Source organism: Ictidomys tridecemlineatus, chromosome 3, assembly GCF_052094955.1.
Source record: "Ictidomys tridecemlineatus isolate mIctTri1 chromosome 3, mIctTri1.hap1, whole genome shotgun sequence".
Lineage (NCBI taxonomy): Eukaryota > Metazoa > Chordata > Mammalia > Rodentia > Sciuridae > Ictidomys > Ictidomys tridecemlineatus.
This window is the reverse complement of record NC_135479.1, coordinates 55,523,199-55,540,782: the sequence shown is the minus strand read 5'-3', so window position 1 is coordinate 55,540,782 and position 17,584 is coordinate 55,523,199. Positions and strand designations below refer to the sequence as shown.

The 17,584-nt window shown below is 40.8% G+C and overlaps 1 protein-coding gene across 3 annotated transcripts in view; it reads right to left on the bottom strand.

The window, feature by feature from the left end:
- Dnah9 (dynein axonemal heavy chain 9) overlaps positions 1-17,584 on the bottom strand; it is a 331,866-nt gene that overhangs the window by 158,100 nt on the left and 156,182 nt on the right. For all 3 annotated transcript variants that reach the window (XM_040269453.2, XM_005332884.4, XM_040269458.2), the window contains 3 exons: positions 17,007-17,181; positions 11,047-11,220; positions 10,390-10,597 (listed from right to left, as the gene is read on the bottom strand). In XM_040269453.2, coding sequence (XP_040125387.2) covers positions 10,390-10,597; positions 11,047-11,220; positions 17,007-17,181 — 557 coding nt within the window. The remainder of the gene's footprint in view (positions 1-10,389; positions 10,598-11,046; positions 11,221-17,006; positions 17,182-17,584) is intronic.

Sequence of the window (17,584 nt, the reverse complement as noted above, 5' to 3'; positions counted from 1 at the left end):
TATATATATATATATATAAATGTTCAACATCTCTAGCAATTAGATAAATGCAAATTAAAACTACACTGAGATTTCGTCTCTAGTGAGAATGACAATTATCATGAATACAAGCAAGAATAAATGTTGGCAAGGATGTGCATAAAAAGGCACACTCCTATATTGCTGGTGGGATTGCAAATTTGTGCAACCACTCTGGAAAGCAGTATGGAGATTCCTTAGAAAACTTGGAATGGAACTACCATTTGACCCAGTTATCCCACTCCTTGTTATATACCCAAAGGTCTTAAAATAAGCATACTATAGTGACACAGCCGCATCAATGTTCATAGCATCTCAGTTCCCAATATCTAAATTATGGAACCCACCTAGATGCCCCTCAACAGATGAATGGATACACAATGGAATACTACTCAGCCACAAAGAACAATGAAATGATGTTATTTTTCCCGTAAATGGACGGAAATGAAGACTATTGTGCTAAGTGAAATAAGCCAATCCCCCCAAATCCAAAGGCCGAATGTTCTTTCTGATATGTGGATGCTGACTCACAATAGCGGGGTGGGTGGGGGTAGGGGGGAAGAAGGAGTAGAGATTCACAGAATTGGATAGGTTGTGGGGGATGGAAATGGGAAAAACAGCAGAATGAATCAGACATAACTTTCCCATGCTCATATATGAATACACGACCATTGTAACTCCACATCACGTGCAACCACAAGAATGGGAAGTTATACTCCATGTATGCATGATACATCAAAATACATTCTACTGTCATGTATAAATAAAAAGAACAAATACAAAAATTACAAAAACAATAAAACTTTCTTCTGTTTTTCTCTCCTATTGCTCCAGCCAACCTGCTCCTGATTCACTCATTGATTCACTGCCCCAGGGCCTTTCCTCTGATGGTTTCCTTCTGCCTGGGATCCCCTTCTTCCAAATGCCAGCACAGTTTGCTCCTTCACTTACTTATCCAAATGCCCCCCTCCCTTTTTTTTCTGGTAAGACTTTCCTGGTACTCTATCCAAAAATCAACTCCCACCTCTCCTAGCCCCTGCTTTGATTTCTTCATAACATCATCGATTAATATCTTATACCTTTTATTTATCTTGTCTATCATCTCACCCACCTCCTCCATACTAGAACTGAAACTCCACGAGGACAGGGATTATTCTTTTTTTTTTTTCTCCATATCTTGACCTCCAGGACTTAGAAAGTATCTGACACAGAATAGAATGCTCAGAAATTAGTTGGTAAATTAGGGAATAAATGAATGCATTTCATTGTCAAAACAAGCCACATGAGATAGGCAAAGAAAGTCGTTATTTCTCTATTGCAATGAAGGATGGTTTTAGTTAGTTGCTGTGACCAAAAGACCTCACAAGAACAACTTAGAGGAGGAAAGGTTTGTGATGGCTCCTAGTCCACAGTTAGCTGACTTCAGAGCTTTGGGCTTCAGTGAGGCAGAACATCATGGCAGAAGGGAAGCAGCTCAGGACATGGCAATGAGCAAGCCAAAAGAGAGAGAGAGATCTGCTCACCAGGGACAAAATATACACCCCAAAGGCATTCCCCCAGTGAACTACTTTCTTCAGCCATAAACAACCTGCTTACGGGTATCACCAAATTAATCCACATCAGTGGATTAATCCACTGATTAGATTACAGCTCTCATAAACTAGTTATTTAATCTCTGAATATTCTTACATTGTCTCACACAGGAGCTTTTGGGGGATACCCCATATCTAAACCATAACAAGAACATAGAGGCTAAGGCAGGTTCAATACCTTGCTGGAATAGAATCCAAGTGTTTAGATACTGATTCTAATGCGTCTTCATCTCACTGGGCAGGAGAGCCCACGTAAGCCCTCATGTCCCAACATTCTCCAAGCTGTTCCTGACTATTCTGGCCTCACTGGTTCCCTGCCTGTGAACTTGAGAGCAGTTCATTCATTCATTCATGCATCACTACTAGGGACCCATCTGTAGTAAGTACTGGACATGCTCTGAACCACGAACCCCCTCAAACAGCCCCATGATACATTTTCATTACCTCTGAAACGTCTCTTAGGAAATGAGAAAAGAGGTTTAGAGAAATTAAGGGATTTTATTCAAGGTCAAACTACCAAGGGACAAAACTTGGATTTTAAGCCAAGTCGGCCTGGCTGTGGGACTTCACGTAACCACGATTGCAAATCACTTCTTAAACATTAATTACTGCAATATGGCTTCTGCCCTTGAGAAATTCTCAGTTTAGTTAATTCATTGCAGATTTTTTATAGATATCATTAATAATTAATCATGTCTTTTTTGCAAAGCAGGATTTGTGTACATTGTTGGAATGCACAAACAGAATGCTTCAAACTATTTTCCTTTCATATTATCTAATTCTTCATGTGTTAAGACATTTCAGTCATATTGCAAGGGCTTTGTATTTATTCTTTTAAAAATAGTATACTTTTCATGATTATAAAATTTATACATATTCATTTAAGAGAGATTAGAAAGCATAGAAGAACAATGATGAAAGTGACAACTGGCCATAATTCTGTCACCTAGCAGTTAACATTATTTTCAATGTTTTGGTGTATTTCATTCTAGTTGCTTTTTCCTGTTAGATTTTTTTCCTCTACAAAACAGAATGAAACTGAATATACTGCTTGTATATGTTTTTATTTTTATTTAATATATTTTAAACCTTTTATATGATAATAAATATCCTCTTAAAACACAATTTTGTCACATTGTGTTTCAAAATTTGGATGCATCAAAATGTATGAAATTATTTCTCTATTGTCTGAAATGTGTATTTTCAATTTTATTTTACTTTGAACCCCCTACAATTTCAAGCAGAAAGTCTCGCTCATTAGATGATAAATCATGGATAATTAAACTTTGGTGTGTGTGATCTTCTTTTTGGAAGACATTCAGTGACAAGAGAATGATCTATCTGTAATAATGTAAAATCTCACTTTGAAGCTAAGAGTTTGATTATGTCTTATAGAGTACTGTCTGGCCTTAGCTTTTAATGGACAGGTTACAGAGATTTATTTTATATACAGTTCCAGACATCTGAGCTCTTCTCTAATTAGTGTAATTAAGCACTCAAATATTTGTTGAACTAATAATTCAAATCACAGTTGGATGGCAAGATAATTTAGGATGAGCCTTTTCCCCTTACAACTAAACCATAAGCCCATGAATGCCTTAACCAAATTCTTTGTTTCTCCTTTTCTGTTGCTAAACTATTCTGTTTGTAGATCTTTGCAAGTTCTATTATTTTAAAAATACTATTTACATGTTCACAAAGAACGAGGAGAGATTAAAGTATCTGAAGAAACATAAAACAGGCCAATTAAAGACAAAAAAGGGATTGCAAAACAACATGGAATGAGAGGAAATTTATTTGCACCAGTAATCCAGGATGACATACTGATTGTAACCACATAAACATTTATCTCACATTTTCCTTTATGAACTGCTTATTTGAAAGTCAGAACTAAATTTGTGTTTAATTAAATTAACCATGTCGTCCTGGATTGCTGCTGTAAATCATATATGGATACTTACAGTATCAACTGAGACTTTACAGAAGTTATAGTGTAAAAGGACTTTGGATCATAGTCACCCTCAATGAAACCCAAGGGTGGACCACTGAATTGTAACTCAGTGAAAGGAATGAAAACACTATAATTGGGTTTGTGGACTTCAGGGAAGCTGGTGGATTGGTGGATGCATACAAATCTCTGCCTCTTTCAACTGAAGATATCATTGTTATTAATCTGTGGTTTGTGCATATGTTGGAGAGTAGTCAATCCAAGGTTTTAATGAGTCAAAAATCGAGTTTTTCAATAATGATTTGTTATAAATATTTGCTGTCAAAGAGCAAGATGGCCATGTGTCTACACACCAGATGTGCAGAAGCAAAGTTGGCATTCTATTTTGGAAAGGAAGAGGAACACCTTACAGCCTTATGAAAACAGAAGGTCCATTTAGCTTGATGGAGTAAGACAGCTTTGCTTTTAACTCACAGAGTAACTCTGAGGGAAGCCAGGGAACACCTTGAAGCCTCATTTGTTCATCTTGTGAAAACGACAAGTATCATCAGATCCAATGATGGACGGAATGCCGAGCCTCATTCTCTTTGATGCCTTTTCATCTGGGGCACTCATGTGACACAGTTGAACAGTAAGACACAGGTGTAAATCTATGAAGTTCCTGGAGAGATATCATTTCTTGACAGGCACATTATTTTTCCTCTTTATTTCGCCCCCCTCCATTTTGAATGCAGATGTGATGGCTGAACCAGCAAGCATTCTACCACTTTGAAGGAACAGCCACGGGAATATGAAATGTTTCAGCATTGATATAATGTTAAGTTGATCTAGAGTTTGTAACTGCTTACCTTCAGACTTCCTGTTGTGTGAACAAAGATCTCTTCCTATGCTACTAGTCCCAGATTTTTATGCTACTTGCAGCCCAAAGCATTACAGATAGTGAGTCTCATAAATTGGGAAGGATTAAATGAACTAAAGGGGGTAAATCCCCTAGCAAAGGGTGGACATATTGTAAATGTTAAATAAAGTTTATACAGTCTATGCTGGGGAGCTAATCCAGTGCCTGAATCACAGCCTTTATTTGTATTTCAAAGAGTTGTGAATTTGTGGTTACACAAGCACTCGATGGAGACTCCAGAACGGGATGTGAAACAGAGGTGAGATGCAGGTATTACCAAGCAGATGCCTGGTCTGTAATAAAAGACCCTCTGATGTTGAGAAAAATTATATTTGCTGGGCTAGCAGGATATGTGAGTTGCAAAATGTACCCTTGGAGATCTCTAGGAATTGACCTGCTGGGTAGAGTTATTGCCTATTTGAAAGCTGCAATGTTTCTCCCAAAGACATTATTATTTTTTTTCAGCATCATAGTTTTCATTAAAGGTTCTTTTTTTAAGTAAAGCAAGTTTTCCTTGTGTTCTTCTTGTTTTGACAGTCGAGACTTAGAAATTATTGTATAACACTTAAATTTGAGAAGCATTTTGTTAATGTTATTATAATAATAGCTTCTATTTATGAAGCACATACTGTATGCTTCATTCAGTGTTTTACAAATTTTGTCTTACTCTTCAAGGATGAACTATTGAGACACTCAACAGCATGGATAAATCTCAGAATCATGCCAAGTGAAAAAAGCAGGCAAAAAGAGATGCATATTATATAATTCCATTATATAAAATTGTAAAAAAACGCAAAAATTGATTTACTGTGAGAGGAAGCAGATCAAGGGTTTCCTGGGACAGGGCAAGATGTCAAAAATTGGAAGGAAGGGATTACTCAAGGAAGTTTTTGGAGAAGAATATGTTTATTATTTCAATTATGATGATGATTTTGTTGGTGTATATTTCAAAACATAAAAAGTTTTTAAATATATGTAGTTTATTGTGTGTCTGTTATGATTCAATAATTCTTTTTTTAAAAAAGAAAAATGTGTAGAAAATGATACTACCTTTCAACAGGACAATGGATAAATGAGCTGTGATTTAATAATCACACAATGAAATTCGCAGCAAAAATAAACAAAGTAGATCTACATGTATCAAAACACTGATTTTAAAAGTAAGCTGTCAAAGTAGATTCTAATTTTTATTTAAAACTTAAATACATACAACATTGTATATTTCGTAAGCAAATACGTGTATCAAAAATTTAAGCATGGTGCATACTGACTGTAGTACTCTCGTTAAGGAGGAACAGGATGGACGAAGGGATGGAGGCAACAGATCAGTTGTACTTACAATACTAAGACCACAGCAAAAATGGCAAAATTGTAGCATCTTTTAAATCTTGGTAGTGGTACAAGGGCATCTGTTATATCATTTTCTGTACTTTTTCTGCACACTTGAAATATTTCATAGTTTTAAAAAAAGTTTAAGTAATTACCCATCCCACTCAATGTCTAGTTCCCCTTGCCAGGGACAACTGCTGTTACCAGCTTTTTAAATGTCCTGGAGATATCTAAGTATAAGTATGTAAGTAGACATAAGTTTGTGTGTGAGTATATGTATGTGTGTTGCATATATATAAATTCATTTATATGTATTTTAAAAATAATATATGAGTCACTTTTATATTTCTTTTTAAACAAAATACGATTTTAAATATACTACATAGATTTCTCTCTATCTTTATTTTCTCTCTCAACAAAACTTTGGAAATAGCTCCAACTCAGTGCATACAGAATCTTCTCATTCTTTGGAATGCTGTTTAGTATTCCGTCAAATGAATAATTAGGCCCTTTCCCATCTTCTCTCATTACAGACACATTATAAACACGCATTTGGCACTTCCATCTGGGTGTGCTACCTGTCTTTTAAAGCAGACTATGCCATGTCACATTCAGTCTTTTCTTAAATACACAGGGTCTTGTGTACAAACAGCAGCCAAAACACTGGGCTGGAAAAGAGTGATAGGTTCATGAAACAGATGCACTAGTTCACCTCTTTGCTGAATAGATACCTGAACAGCTATCTTTTGAGCTCATTCTTTCTCTCTCTGCCTCTGTCTTTCCCTCCCGCCCCCCTCTTAATTCCAAAAATTCCCTCTTGATACTGGATTTGGGCTCCCCCTTTTCTAAGGGTTGGTAGCACCCTTTCTCCTGCCATTTCTTTGCTCATAAAGTATTTCAGGCGAAGGAGCCATATAATCATGATTGGACTGCGATAAAGCAGAAAGAAGGAGGCCCCAGGTAAGGGAGCACAGCATTTCTCTTGCTGCATGGCCTTGGGACATATACGAAGTCTACTCTAGGGCTTTGGCTGCCTCTGCAGCTCCTAGTTAGTCCTGGAAGTCATTGGAAGTCTACTTTTTCTTTCCCCTGGTGTGAGAGGAGGGATGACATCAAGGTGTAATTCTGTGAAGAGGCCATTAGGGAATTAATGGGGGACAGAAAGTGTCACTACTATCATGTATAACTAAAAAGCACCAATAAAAAATGTAAAAAAAAAAAAAGATGCTGTTCTGTTGCATGTCCAGCTACAGTGACAGCCAACCTTCATCCTGGCTCTATTTGATAGCATTTTGGGGACATTGTTGAGTAATTCTCCTGTATTCCAACAAGAAGAAAGAAAAATTTTCTCTAGGTCAGAGAGAATGACAAGACCTTGAGAATGACGGGCCCAGGCAGGGTGAATAATAACTTTCCTCTTCTTTAGCTTAAAATTTGTACCCTCTATTTAAATTTATTTATTTATTTATTTTTACATTATGAAACCATTTTAATAGGAATATTTGAACAGTGCTGGAAAACTTGAACAGTACTACTAATGATAACATAATATCTGATATTTGTCGTGCTTTCTGGTACTTTCTTACCAAGGAGGGAGGCAGCAGAGCTGGGTGGTTCAGAGCACAGACTGTGGATTCAGACAGTTTGGGTTCAGAGCCTTGTTCGTCCAGCTACTGGATGCAGCACAATAGCTTATTGAACTTCTCTGTGCCTCAGTTTCCTCATCTATAAGATGAGGCAATTTAAGTATTTATTTCCCAGAGCCCAATAAGATTAAATAAGTATATAAAAAAATGGTGTGTAAATGTCTAAAGCCAGGTGAATGCCTGGCATACACCTAGTGAATGTTGATAACTGTGAGTGCAGGTGTAGCAGTTGTTCGAAAGGGGGAAATCAGCAGAGCTGGTAATTGAATCAGTTGTTTTACCGAAGGCTTACAAAGAGTTTCCTTGAAAAAGAAAGAATAACTATATGAGGCAGACAGACAGTTCATATTTGAACCATCAAGTCTTCTTACCCCCCATGGGTAGGTGCTAAGGTGGCAGTGACCAACCACATCATGACACCACATGGCATGATGACCTCATGGGGTAAAGATGAAACCAGAAGTTTCCTGGAGGTGATTGGCGAAACCAAAGGAATATTGTAACCTGGTTTTTAAGGCTGTTATTTCAAAAATAAATTAATAAACATGAAATCAAGTAAATTACATTAAGAGCAATGATGATAAATATTCAAAACTCATCACAACCTAATTAATTTACCATATTTTTTCATTATCTATGCCCTTGAGGTTATTTCCATCTATTATACCTAAAGGGAAAACACTTTAGAATGGCATGCTGTGGTACACGTCTTCCCGACACTGTGTGGACTGCTATTGCATGGGTAGCTTACAATTGGCCACGGTGGGATTATTTACACCACAGAAATGGGTAAATGCTACAAATAAGGGCTTGATTTGGTTTGCACACCCAAGATCATGATAGAGGAAATTGTTAATAATACAGAATAAATGTAAAAGTGCATCATATCTGTAGCTGTTACAGTTATGAAGAACATAAAGAATTGAAGAACTATGCCTTTAGAATTCAGATGGTAGATGCTCACCTCTTCGACAAATGAGCGAAATTCCAACATGAGCCTTCAATCATTTCACTTATGCTTGTTAACACTCATGTTGGAGCTACAATGAACTGCTGGATTGAGACAGGCCTTGTGTGACCTTTACCAGCTCCACAGCAGATGAAGCCCAGCAGCTAGTTTGAGACAGAGGTGATGATGTCTCACTGTCACTACAGGGAAGTGGTTGGTGGCATGAACTTATGTCAATACAGTCAGGCACTTCACTACTGAAAGATGTAGAGAACAAAGTCAGTGCAGCTACCTTTCAGCATTTGGAGCTGGCTAGACCCTGATTCTGGAAGAGCTGGCAAAACTGGGCAGAAGGAGGGTAGTACAGTGAGCTGTCTTTCCCGTGGGAGCTGGTGGAACTAGAGTGTAAGCTGAGACAAAACTATAGCACCACTGTTTGTTGACCTGGGGTTCACACCTGCAGAGATCACAGAAAGACTGGGCAAAGTAGTCCAGGCTGAGCAAGTTTGGTCCAAATGAAGCCTGTTTTGCAAGTCTGTTGGCTCAAGGCTTGGATAATAAAGTAAGAGAGAAAAAAGTCCCATGCTCACCTTCCATGTTATAAACCATAGCTTGAACTGGATCAGTCTTGCAAACAACTATATATGGAATGTCTTACTTTTGATGAATTTTGCATTAAGGCATAAGAACCTACTGTAGCATCACCTGAAAGATCAGGGAAAGTAACAGAGGATGGGGCAGGGCTGTTGCTGTTTGGAAAGTAAGGATAGGGTTTATCAGTTTATCTTTTATCCCCTGCTTTACTTCTCCCCTCGTTTGGTTGGAAGATTGGCTCAGATGTATCTTCACAAGAGAGCTGTTTTTAGTTAATATCTATGATATGGATCTGGAGCATACTCCAATCTTGTGTAACCATAGTAGTTAATTCAGGAAGGTTCAGAGGTAGGATTTTTAGGCCATGATTAGAATATGAGGGTTCTGACCTTCATCCAATGGACTAATTCATCGATAGACGAATGGACTACTAGGAGGTACTAACTAGTGGGAGGAGGTAGGTTACTGGGGGGTGTGCCCTAAAAGTTAGTCTCTTTCCACCCCCAGCTACCACTGTGTCTGCCATGAACTGAGCCAATTTCCCCCACCATGCTCTTCCACCGTGATGTCCTGCCTTACTTCAGGCCTCCAAACAATGGAAATCAGCTGACCACGAACTGAAACCTATGAAGCCATGAGCTAAATTAAACTTTTCCTTCACTAAATTGTTTATGTCAGGTATTTTGGTCACAGTGACAAGACGCTGACCCCACACGTGTTGAGTGTTTCTGTCAAAAAGGAGACCCTGCTATAATAGAGAATTAAGGCTCTTCTAACTCAATTGCACTGTGCCCCAGGTATCAACGGTCACCCCTGACTGCCATCCTGGAAATTGCGTCACCTAGAGGGGGAGGAAAACCTTTGCAGTAAGCGTCAGAGCCTGAAGTCACACCTGGAGGTCCCATCCCCATTGAGAGCCCAGTGTGTAAACATGTGGTGAAAGGCACGCTCTCCATGTGGATTCAGAGGACTGGGTGTGTCACGCACCCTGCTTCTTGGTGATGACCTTGGGTCATACATCCTCTTACCCGAGCCTCAGTTTCCCCACCTATGAGATACAAGGGGTGGATAAAAGGATCCCTAGAGATACTTCCAGGGATTGCAGTCTACAAATCCATGCAGATCTTCAGTGGGGTTCAGCTGTGTCATCAGGGTACTGCAGGACTCTGTCCTGAACACCTGACCCTGGAGGAAGTCAACAGGCCAGGGAGGAATGTGGGGAGAAAGGGCAGGGAAAGAGACAGTGTTGGAAAAGTGGGACAGAGGAAGGAGAGGAGAGGTGAGAGGGAGCATTTGGGAGGAAATATGCAGGGCTGGTGCATGCAGGATGTCCCACAAATGGTCACAGGACAATCTGCTCCAGCCCGCGTTAGGTGACAGACACCCCACACCCCAGCCCTTTCTGAGCCCCTTACCCTGCAGCATGGCTGACGTGGTGTAGTAGTTGAAAGGCACGTTTTTCACCAGGTATTCCTCGGGGTCGAGGCTGGCCAGCTTAGCTGTCACCAGCACGGATTTGCCTGTGCCAGCTGGACCCACCAGCATGACAGGCCGCCGCCGCTCCATGAGCCGCTCCAGGAAGTAGCACACTCGAATGGTCTCACTGGTGTGCACCAAACAAGCCTGTAAAGGAAACACACAGGGGCTGGAGGGAGAAACAGGTGCAGCAGCACACAGGTTTTGGAGCAGTCCAGAAGAGGGGCTTCTGTCACAGCAGAGCTCAACAAATAAGGGCCAGAGGGTCTTTCCTGATATCAGCAGTAAGTCTAGCCTCTGGACTCATTCCTGGCTCTCTGTGGTTCAGTAGGAGCATCCCATCTCTACCTATTGCTTTCTTCTGTGTCCCTGTGGCCTCTCCAATGTATTATAGAATCTTCTGGCCCTACCATCTCTTCTTCTCTGGATGCTAGGTGGGTCTGGTATTTGTTTGCTCTCTTTAGGGGAGCCTGTGGCTTCATTATAGCTATAATTTGAAAATGCATGTAGCTGGGGCCCACAGGTTCCTAGCAAGGTCAAACTCTTGGGTACCAGGAGAAGATTACCACTGAAATGTGCTGCTCAGCCACACTCACCTGCAAAGGCATCTCGGGGTCGAATTCAAACTGGGGGATGAGCTTGGACCAGGGCTCGAATTTCTTGGTCTCTGGGTCTATGTAATAGTCAAAGACGGTTCCCTGGGAAGGAAACTTGACTGTCTTGAACTCCGTCACCCACCATTTGCTGAACTCTGCTCGGTAGTCCACAAGCTGCAAAAGCAAAGCAGGTCAGACAACGAGGTCCTCCAAAGCTCAAGAAGCCTAAGCAGGTGGCTCTGGCATTGACAGAGGTTGGGGTAGGGACACAAAGAGCTCCTGACTGTACTGACGTTATGCATGGATCAATTCCTCCAGGAAGGATGGTCCTTTCCTGAGGATCAGCCCTGACAACCCCAGGTGTGCAGGGGCTGCCCTGGGGCAGCTATAGATTTGGAGAATGGCTATATTTGAATTTAGTGAGTCCCAGAATTTAGGTGGGATTTAATGTATTGGAAACTTAATCCCCAAAGTTATATATGAAAGGTGCTTGTAGTCAAGGATTTAGGGGATAATTGGGATTGGATGACATCATGAGAGTGGAGCCCCATGATGGCCTTAATGACTTTGCAAGAAGAAAAAGAGAGACCTAAGCTAGCATACTCTTTCTGTCTTGCCACGTGATGTCCTGTGCCATGCTACGATGCAACAGGAAGGCCCTCACCAGATGCCAAGCTAATGCTAGCATGCTTGTGGACTTCCCAGGCTCCATAACTGTGAGCTAAATAAATGTCTATTCTTTATAACTTACCTAGCCTGTGGCATTCACTTATAGCAATAGAAAATGGGCTAAGATAAATGTGTACAAGTGCCTTTATGTGACCATGTTGCTGAGCCATTCTGGCACCGGCACTTGTTCTAGTCATCTAAGAGTACAGAGGAAGGAAGGTGTAAGAACACAGAAAAGAGTGGGCACCCTTGGTCACAGGAAGGCAAGCAGATACCAAGAGTTCCTGAAGACAGAGACTGGCTCCCATCTTCCTAGACACTGGAGACTGAACAATTTTCAGGATGGCCATCAGAGGTGACTGCTGACACTTTGGGCGCACAGTGCAGGGGAGCAAGAAGAGTCTCAGGAAGGGAGCTGGGTATGTAACTGCAGGACACCATTTTCTGTGCCTCAGTTTCCTCAACTATAAAATAAGGGTCTTACAGAAGACAATCTGTCCGATTCTTTCCAGAGCTAAAATTCTGGAATGTAGGAGCAACCAACGAGATAAAGCTATGATATTTTTTTTTCTTTTGGCAGGAGAGTAGGGGGTGGCAGAAGAAATAGGTAGACACATATAATCCACATGCCTTAATATAGATGATGAACCCCTAAAAGATAGATCTGTGTGATCAAATTATCCTATCATCTGTAAGCTGAAACACACACACACACACACACACACACACACACACACACACACACACACACCCAATTCCCACTGCCCCTGAAAATCCTTTAGGAGAGCAAACCCACCCTTTAAACATGGAGACATAAGAAAAATCCCACAAAAGAAAGAGGCCCAGATTGGACATTGTAGGAAATATATACAGAGGACAAGACAAAGGGGTCAAAGGCTGGACAGACCAGGGAGCTGGGTGCATGGGAGGAAATCTGGACTCTGACAAAGGGGGTCCTCCTCATTTTTGCTGTCTGTTAATGAAGTAGGATTGAATTCTTTTGCTTTAAAATGAGAGTGGAAATAGGCCCTTAGATATGGACAGATTTATTTGCTGTTCTGATTGTGATTTTAACTCAGATGAAGGGGACACCGTAGTTGGTTAATATTGTTCTCTCTAAGCAGAAGCCTAGGGAAAAACCTCCATTGTAGACCTTCCTATGAAAAGCTGATTTTAGGTTTATAAGGAGACTGTAAACTTCTGGAAAGAGACAGGATATGAAATTATGTTCCTTTCCTCACTCTTGAGTCCACCTTGAGCGACCTGGTCAGCTTCTTAAGCCAGCTGTTAGCTGGGCCACACTATCACCATCTAACCCTCCTGTAATCTGGCACTTGACCTCAGTTTCTGCTAAAAGTGGACCCTTTAAAGACAGGAGGTGATTGCTGAGCAGATCCAATGGCTCTTTCTCTTTTCTTTTTCCATATTTTTTTATTGGTGCATTAGGCTATATGTAATGGTGTGGTTTGTTATTATATGTTCATACATGCAAACAATATAATAATATAATTTGTCCAGATTCGTTGTGCAGTATTTCCACTTTCCCCTCCCTCTTTCCTCTCTCTGGTCCCTTTCCTCCATTCTACTGATCTCCCTTCAATTTTCATGAGATTCTTCCCCCCCCCCCCCGCCCCTGCCCCTTCATTCCACCAATGACTTTCTGAGTTTGGCTTATTTTGCTTAACATAATGCTCCCAAATTCCATCCATTTTCCTGCAGATGACATAATTTAATTCTTCTTTAAGGCTGAACAAACTCCATTGTGCATATGAACCCCATTTTCTTTATCCATTCATCCCTTAATGGACACCTAGGTTGGTCAATGGTTCTTTCTCAATTCATCTCTATGGGCTTCCCCGTCTCCCCAGCAATGGATGTTAGAGACTCCTCTTGAATTCCCCATCTCCTGTGTGTGTGTGTGTGAGTGTGTGTGTGTGTGTGTTTACATCACAGTACTAAGGATGGAACCCGGGGCCCTTCTACCACTGAGCTACAGCTTCAGCCCTTCTATTTTTTATTTTGAGACAGAGTCTTGCTAAATTGCCACCTTGAACTTGTGATCCTCCTGCCTCAGCCACCGAGTGGCTGGGATTGCAGGTGTGCACCATCAAGCCCAGCTTCCTTCTCCCTTTAACCTGGATGATGCTAAGACTTTACTGGTACACTATCGGAGAGTTTGAGGACCAATTTCAACCCATTTGATCCTCATGATGCTCTGAATTATGCTGGCTAATTAAAATTATCCCAATTTTCTATTTAAAGGCAGAATTGGGAATCAAACCCAGGTTTTCAGTCTCCCAATCTGGTGCTCCATCTACCATATGCCTCCGGGAGTTCATTTTATATGGCTGTTGCAAAATACTTAGCCAGGATAGTGTTCTTTTTTTTTTTTTTTAATGATTCTTTTGCTGAGTGGCAGTTCTCTTCTGTCTTTCCACCTTGCTTTAATCACAACTTTTAAACTGTAAGCACCATTGGTGTCCCTGATGCCAATATTTTGGCCAATTTCCTAACTCTGGTTTTCAGCACTATTTTTGATGTTTTGCTTTAATGCAGATTGTGCAGGGGGCTTGAACATTCCCTGCTGCTAAAAGCTTTCTCCTGTGTCCTTTCCCTAGGTGCCAACATGGCTGCCTGCAGCTCCAAGTGTTCCAGAGCCCAGGAAACGGGTGGTGGACCGGGAATGCTTTCTCCTGGGCTTTAACAAGCAGTGGAATGCATTCAAAGTTTTCAATACAGAGATAGAAAAACGGACCAAGACTCTTCACCCTGCTACCCTGCTGCCTGGTTGGTACCAATATGGAAGAGAAGCCTGGTTGCTGTCTGACATTTCATCAACTGAAAGGTCGGAGACTGAATTTGATGGGAAGCAATAAGCTATGTATTCGAGATTCCTGTGATGTTCAGCCAAGTCTCATTCATTCTGCTGGACCCTTCACCTCCTTGCTCTAAGGGGAATGTAAAGCTGTCAACGGAAAAGCTGCAAAGACTGCAGAAAATTCTGCACAAAATTCTCAGATATCAAACTCCTGGTTTGTGCATCCTTGTGCCCTTTGGGGAAAGGCACACTTCTGGAGACACTATGATAACTGCTTTCTAAAGGACACATTAGGGAATGATGGGCAGATGGGTGAGTATTAGAACCAGAGCTTGTAAAAAGGCAAAAGAAGTTAATTGATAATTCTTTTGGTCCCAGCTTATTTCCCTTTTGAATTTCTCAAACATAACTTTGCCTTGCAAGGCTGAGACTTTTTTTTTTTTTTTTTGCCTTTCTTTGAAAGAGCCTCACAATCAACCCAAACCAGAAGGGAAAAATCATAACTTTCCAAAAACTGCAACTTGGTCTGATCCCCTGTTGAGAGAGAGGCACCAGACACTTACTATAAAAATGAATATTTATGTGAGGAGAATATTAGCAATAAGCACATATGCATGCCAGCTCTGTTCTAAGAGCTTTGCATGTGTTCATGTTGGGTGATTAGAACATCATGCATTCACTTAATCCTCACCATCATCCTAGGAAAGGGCTACCTTGTCCTCATCCTTTGGACACATGGGAAGAATAAAGTAGAGAGAGGCTAAATTTCCTGCCCCTGGTTTCCCAGGTAATAGTGGCAGAGTAACAATTCAAAGCCATAGTCCATGGTGGTTTTTTGTTCTGTTTTTTTTTTTTTGTGTGTGTGTTTGTGTGTGTTTAGGTTGTTTTTTAAAACCACTTTATTGTGTTATGATTGATAAACAAAAGACATTACATATTTAATGCATGCAACTTGATGAGTTTGGAGATGAGTATACAATTGTGAAACCATTACCACAATGATGCAAAAACCTACCATCATCTTCAAATTTTCTCCAGCTTTATTTATTATTGTTGATTTTGTTATTGTTTATGATAAGTCTACAAAAAAAAATCTACAGTCTTCACAGTTTTTTTCTAGAGAAGAAGGAAAGCCTTCTATTTGAGGTGACATGGACTAACCTAGGAGACATCATGCTCCATGAAATAAGCCAGACACAGAAAGACAAATACCACCTGACACCATGTATATGATGAATCTAAAATAGTCAAACTCAGAGGCAGAGAATGGAATCATGGCAGCCAGGTGCTGGGGGTTAGGGGAAATGAAAGGTATTGGTCAGTGGGTACAAAATTTCAATCGTGCAGGATGACTAAGTTTAAGATAAATGACTCTTATGTACAGAGGGGTTCTTATCGTTAACAATAACTTATTGTATACTTTTTTGGTGGGGGGCTACTGAGGATTAAATCCAGGGGTGCCTAACCACTGAACCACATCCCCAGCCATTCTTACAAATATTTTATTTAGAGACAGACTCTTGCTAAGTTGCTTAGGGCCTCACCAAGTTGCTGAGGCTGGCTTTGAACTTGCAATCTCCTGCCTCCCCAACCGCTGGGATTACAAGTGAGCATCACCATGCCCATTGTATACTTAAAAATTTGCTAACAGAGTCCACTTTCTTATCCTCTATATGATATTACATGGTAGCTAGAGTCAATTTTAAGAGATTTTTCTGCAGAATCTTGAAGATGTTGTTTCTAGGTAAAATATGTTTTATTTATAAATAAAGACAGGATCAGGTGCATTCAAGGTGCTATGGCTCTAGATTATTTATAGGTGAAGAAAAAGGGTTGAAACGCAGGAAGGATTAGGAGATAGGATGTCAAGATCTTCTAAGCCCACATCCCTGTCCCCAAACAGCTTGAGGTTACAGCAATAAACACCATGAGCTAAATACTGCTTTGGTTTTTCACTCCTAGATGCCAATTAATATTTGGTCTAGCCTTCCTTGGACAGCCCTGTGTTTTGAGGCTGTGGGGTCATGCTGGTTAGCCCTGATCTGGTACAGAGCAGTGCATCCTCTGGAAGATGTTTAGAATGCTGAAGGTATTCCCTCCACTGGAGTTCCTATAGCACCGCATCCTTCCACCTTTCTCTCTATAAAACACCCATCACCTGGCAAAGTTGCATACATATTCCAGCAGTTGTTCAGACTCCAACACTGTACACCTTTCCACAAAAGCAGAGGTACATTCACTAACTCAAAAGGCAATAGCCTCAAACACACCACGACCTTGTCTGGCTCACCCCTGAAGGCTTTTGTACAGACACTGACATCTTTGACAGCAGAGCAGATGGTAATTAACTAGAGTCTAATGTTTTTCTGTTAATTCCAACATGAAACTTTCCTGTCTTCCAACTCTGGATGGAGGGTCTGATTTTGCCGCTGCACATTTTCACGTGAAGGTTAAGCTCGGTTCATCCTCTTACCTGATCTTGAACCATTGCTCCACCGAAAGCCCAGATGGCAGCAAACACAAAATAAAGCTCGTAGGTTTCCTTGGGGCAGTCTGCAGGGATGTCCTCCTTGGTCAGGAGGCATTCGAGAAGGTAGCACACCATCTGAACCATGCTCTGCTCTGGGACTGGAATTATCTTCTTAAATCTGTGAAGAAAGACCAGGACATGCTCTTAAACACTATGGATGCTCCATTCTAGAAGAGCCATTGGACAACTATGGAATCCCCTTGGCTTCGGGGGACTCAGGACTGGTCAAGTTCTTTGGGGGTTACAGAGGACCTTGATGTTACACAAGCCTTACTGTCCTCAGTTATTTTCTTGGGTCAATTTCTTTTGAAAAGAAGCAATGGCCTGGCGATCAACTAAGAAGCTTCCATTTCTCATCTTTCTTTCTTCTGATTCCCTGTCCCTCTCTCTTTCCTGCTCCTTGCATGGACCATCCCTTCTCAGTCTTTGAGGAAAGTAGAATGCAACAAAACAAGTCAACATCTCACTTTTTCACTCTTCTTTTCATTTCTTCAATGGCCAAAAAGGACATGTATGAATAT